At 36.6% G+C, this 4,936-nt stretch overlaps 2 protein-coding genes across 2 annotated transcripts; both read left to right on the forward strand.

Moving 5' to 3' along the window:
* Nucleotides 1-1,246: 1,246 nt before the first annotated feature.
* LOC117926061 lies at nt 1,247-1,747 on the forward strand. Its single transcript, XM_034845146.1, has one exon. It carries the CDS (start codon nt 1,334-1,336, stop codon nt 1,745-1,747), a length of 414 nt encoding a protein of 137 aa, XP_034701037.1. The 5' UTR covers nt 1,247-1,333.
* Nucleotides 1,748-3,385: 1,638 nt separating this feature from the next.
* Nucleotides 3,386-4,049, forward strand: LOC117926599. Its single transcript, XM_034845752.1, has one exon. The coding sequence runs from the start codon at nt 3,480-3,482 to the stop codon at nt 3,891-3,893; it is 414 nt and encodes a 137-aa protein (XP_034701643.1). The 5' UTR covers nt 3,386-3,479; the 3' UTR covers nt 3,894-4,049.
* Nucleotides 4,050-4,936: the final 887 nt, after the last annotated feature.

The following is a 4,936-nucleotide window of genomic DNA, read 5'->3' on the forward strand; positions in this document are numbered from 1 at the left end:
CCGAATCAACTCCATCCGGATTCCCCAAGAGGACATGCGCCGCCATGCTATCCGAAGCAACTTCATCCGGATTCCCTCAGGGGACACGTGCTGCCATGTTATCCGGCTCTCGTGAACATCACACTCCGGATGATAGCATATCCTATCCGGATATGTTGTCCGGATGGAAAATATTGACTAAAGTGAGCAAGCCTTGCTACTTCATTCCGAAAGCCTGCCACAGCTCACGTTCCGCCGTCCTCCGATGGTGTGTCCGGACGCCCTGTCCGGACATCTTTTGCCATGGATTCCAAAGAACTCTCCTCAATCTCGGATTGCTTTGGTGATCAAAAAGCTATCAAAACACCAAAACTTAACACAATTTGATTAGAATTGATTGCAGTGGTCCTTAATATGTTAATTGGGTTAAAATGTGATAACTACTACTCAAAAGTGTTTAAAAGTAATTAGTGCCTCAAATTCTTTTGAATCGATCATTTCATTGTAATTGATATTTACTAGATCCCATAAATCTTGAGATCTAAATAAGACACACATATGAATACACTAATTATCAAAATTCTTACCTGTAAATTTTGGAAGTTGAAGATGAATTAAATTATTATTTGTAACCATAATTTCACTAACAAAATTGCAACTTTCTTGTGATTTTGCATTTTTCCTGGTATTCTAGCTCTGATTTGGCATTTCACTTTCTCTAATACCAATTGCTGGAACCACACATTTGGGTATTAATAATAGTTTGGTAAAATAAAAATTTATTGCATTCTACTTCTCAACATAATAACAAGTCTATTTATAATAAACTAATCATACTCACATTAGGACACCAATTCCTGGACAAAAAGTTTTAATTATCATAAAAAACCTAAATAAATAACAATTTCTAATATTTCTTAAATTCTTAAAATTCTTCTAATTTGATTTTAAGTGGGATTATAATTTCAACATAATTAAATACGTTAGAAAGAAACGCAAAACTCATAAAGTTTCTAAATCTAGCAAGAACCATCTTAGAGAAGGAAATACAAATATTTTAGAAAGTTTCTAAATCTAACTAGTACCGTAATAGAAAAGGAATACAAATATTTTCAGTAGAATATAACTGTATTCAATATAGGAAATAGAAACCGATTACAAATAGATATCTGCACAAACTCTACAACAATATATATATATATATATATATATATATATATATATATATATATATATATATATGAGTACAAGCCCGTCTGTACTTTCATCGAAATCGACGTCTCCGACATACATTCTGTTCTCTAGTCCAAAAAACTTCCGCAGAAGAGTAGCGATTAGAAGAAGAGCTTCCATCATGAGTGTAGAAATTCTGAATGGTGCCACCATTGCTGGCTTTGTTGAAGATGAAGAAGCATTCAACAGTTGGGTACATGACCGCTTTGCCGCTCTTGACGAAGACCAAGACGGTGTGCTTTCCTACGAGGAGACGTTGAAAGAACTGCAGTGTCTTAGGGTTTTTGAGACCGACTTTGGGATTGATGTGAAGACAGACCCAGATGAAGTTGCTGGAGTCTACTGCTTTCTGTTCTCGCAGTTTGATCGTGACTCAAATGGGGTGTTGGATTTTGAGGAGTTCAAGACTGCGACCAAGAGAATGATGCTGGCCGTGGCTGATGGGTTAGGTCTCTTGCCTTTGCAGATGATTCTAGAAGAGGGCAGTTTCTTGAAGAAACCTGTTGAATGGGAATCCACCAAACTGGTGCCCTGATCTGATTTAGATTCTTGTTTCCTTAATTTTCTCTTCAAACTTACGTACGTAGTAGAGGGCTTTGATTTGTGTTGGTGAAGATGGTGGGACCTTAGAAGTTGTAGTGGCAGTAGAGATTCATATTCTTGTACGTCTTTACACACCTGATTGAAAAGCGCTTCTTTCGGATGAATAAAATCACACATTTGTGAATTCAACCTTTTTTTTTTTTTCTTGAAATCAATTTGAAGAATATATTTTGATGCAGTAAGAAGATAAAGAAAGATTCTCTATTCTTAAAAATTTACACAATTTTTAAGCAATATCTTGAAAAAATACTCTTGGTTTTTTTTTTTCAAAAACAAAATCTGAAAGAATTATTTTCAAAGGAGCAATATACCGGCCAGAGAATATTGCACAAGATTAGATCCCATAGTGTCTGCAAGACCCAGAAATCTATTCTTAGGTCTGGGTTATTGCAGTACTCCAAATTGTCCTAGAGGAGGACCGCATAATTTCTTGAAAAGTAATTGAGTGGGAATTTGAACTGAGTGTTTGTTTGATAGGAAAATTTTAGAATATCGATAGGCATCTATCGAATCTAACGAAGATACGATGCTATATCAAGAATGTGTTTTTCACTTTTCCTCCAAATGTGTTCAACACTATAATGACTAATGAAGTCATTTCGTGTGGTAGGTATACTAAGTCCACGTTATGTACTATGGTAGTTTACTCTGAAAAAATTATTTTCAAAGGAGCAATATACCCAGAGAATAGCACAAGTAAGATTAGATCCCATAGCGTCTGCAAGACCCAGAAATCTATTATTGGGTAGGGGTTATTGCAGTACTCCAAATTGTCCTTGAGGAGGACCGCATAATTTCTTGAAAATGGTTGAGTGGGAATTGAACTGAGTGTTTGTTTGATAGGAAAATTCTAGAATATCGATAGGCATCTATCGAATCTAACGAAGATACATGCTATAACAAGAATGTGTTTTCCTCCAAATATCGATAGGCATTTCGTGTGGTACGTATTCTAAGTCTACGTTAAGTACTATGGTGGTTTACTTTTGAGGAAGTCGGTGGAATATTGGTGGGTAAGAAAAACAAGAGGACCCACAGAAATATCCATTTTGTGGGCACATTGATTTTCATATTCAGGTTTGGCGCATCGTCTTAACCGAAAAAGTTACTCATCTTTGACTTGGTCAAGTCCTTTCGGCTTCTGACTTTCTAGACATCAACTCAGCCTATTGTTTTCCAAAATGTACGTTACAACTTACAATATTACATGTTGGTTTCTGACTATCTACATATCAGATGAGCCTATTGTTTAATTTCCAAAGACACTGGGACCCATATGAAAAGTCATATTTGTTATGTAATAGCAGATTTTTTGAGATATTTTCATGTCGAACCTAATTTCTACATGTTGATACAGTTTCACCGACATAGTGATGATGGTATTTACGAGAGCCTTCCCATTAGCTTGGTTTGCGTGGGAGTTTTCAGAAACCAGAGGCACAATAAAGAAACAATAGGCTGAAAACTTTCGGTGCGTTTGAACCAGCATATCACTTTGCAAGAAGTTTAACGGTTGTTTCTCTACTAATCTAATATTCAGCTATATATATGCAACCATGGCATCCTTCATTTTCATCAAAATCAAAAGCATTTTTACTACTTGGTTCTTGGGTTAGAGCTTTTCTTGGATACTAGCCAGTTTGAGCGCAGGAGCAGAAGAGAGAATGAGTGTGGAAGTGTTGGACGGTGCCACCATTGTCAGCTTTGTGGAAGATGAAGAAGCATTCAATGGTTTGATCCATCACCGCTTTTCCAATCTTGACACAAACCATGATGGCTTCCTCTCCTATGCAGAGATGCTGAAAGAGTTTCAGAGTCTGAGGGTCTTTGAAACACACTTCGGTATTGATGTTAAAAGAGATCCAGATGAGCTTGCTCATGTCTACGACTCCCTGTTTGTGAAGTTCGATCATGATGCGAATGGGGCGGTGGATTTGGAGGAGTTCAGGAAGGAGACCAAACAAATGATGCTCGCCATGGCCAACGGGTTGGGGTTCCTGCCTGTTCAGATGGTCCTGGAGGAGGACAGCTTCCTGAAGAAAGCTGTTGAAAGGGAAGCCATGAAAATGGATGCTTGAATTGTTTGTTGATTTTGTTGAGGTATTTGAATCGCTAGCGGACTTATTTTTCTATATGTTCTCTCAATTGAACGCCATGTTTTTGCTTTCCTTTCCATGTAATTGCTGGTTATAACTAATGAAGAAAATCTAGAATTTCTTTATTTTGGGTGAAAACAATTGGCCTTTCCAAGCTTGCTTATTTCTCAACGAAAACGTAAGGATCTCCTTTTCACAAGTCATTTATTGATACCTCCTTGCCCTTTCAGAGCTTGAATTGGTGAGATGGGAACCACACAAAAACAAAAACTTCTGTAATAATTCATTAGAAATAAGCTTTTTTCTTGAATTGAAGCGATTCCATGAATTATATACCATGTGAGAACAATTGGCCTTTCAAAGCTTACTTATTACTCAATGAAAACATAAGGATCTCCTTTCCATAAATCATTTGTTGATACCTCCTTGCCCTGTCAGAGCTTGAATTGGTAAGATGGGGACCATAAAAAAGCAAAAATTTCTGAAAAAATTCATTAGAAATAAGCTTCTTTCTTGAATTGAAGTGATTCCATGAATTATATACCATGTGAGAACAACAGAATTTTTAATCTTCCCTCCCAATGGTTACAAGAGCAAAGACATCTCAGAAGCTGGAATGAAGGGCAAAATACTTTCACCAACAACACAAATAGAGATACTGGAAGATGCCCAGATTTCAAGTCATCCCTCCAAGTTTGGGTGAGGACAGCTGACATCTTCATAGCCCGATTATCACCCGTACCTTTGCTATCTCTGCTAGCTGAAATGTTTCCATGAAGAATCTGCCTGGAAGATGATGATGGGCCAATTTCGTAAATTTTTTGGTCCTGCAAAAATTAGCAAAACAAAATAGGAAAATAATGCGAACAAAATATTTATTGAAATTAAAATATTGTGGGTACAATCTCAAAAATAATATTCTTTCCAAAAGAATATTTTTCATCTGATTCTTTTGCTTTGATCACACTTTGGAAGATAACGATGGTGTTTTCTTGATTTCGAAGATCAATCAAGGGTCACAAGTA

This window comes from Vitis riparia, chromosome 12, assembly GCF_004353265.1.
Source record: "Vitis riparia cultivar Riparia Gloire de Montpellier isolate 1030 chromosome 12, EGFV_Vit.rip_1.0, whole genome shotgun sequence".
In the NCBI taxonomy this organism is placed as follows: Eukaryota; Viridiplantae; Streptophyta; class Magnoliopsida; order Vitales; family Vitaceae; genus Vitis; species Vitis riparia.

Coding starts and splice junctions, on each gene's coding strand:
- LOC117926061 (XM_034845146.1), top strand. CDS start 1,334: ATGAGTGTAGAAATTCTGAATGGTGCCACCATTGCTGGCTTTGTTGAA.
- LOC117926599 (XM_034845752.1), top strand. CDS start 3,480: ATGAGTGTGGAAGTGTTGGACGGTGCCACCATTGTCAGCTTTGTGGAA.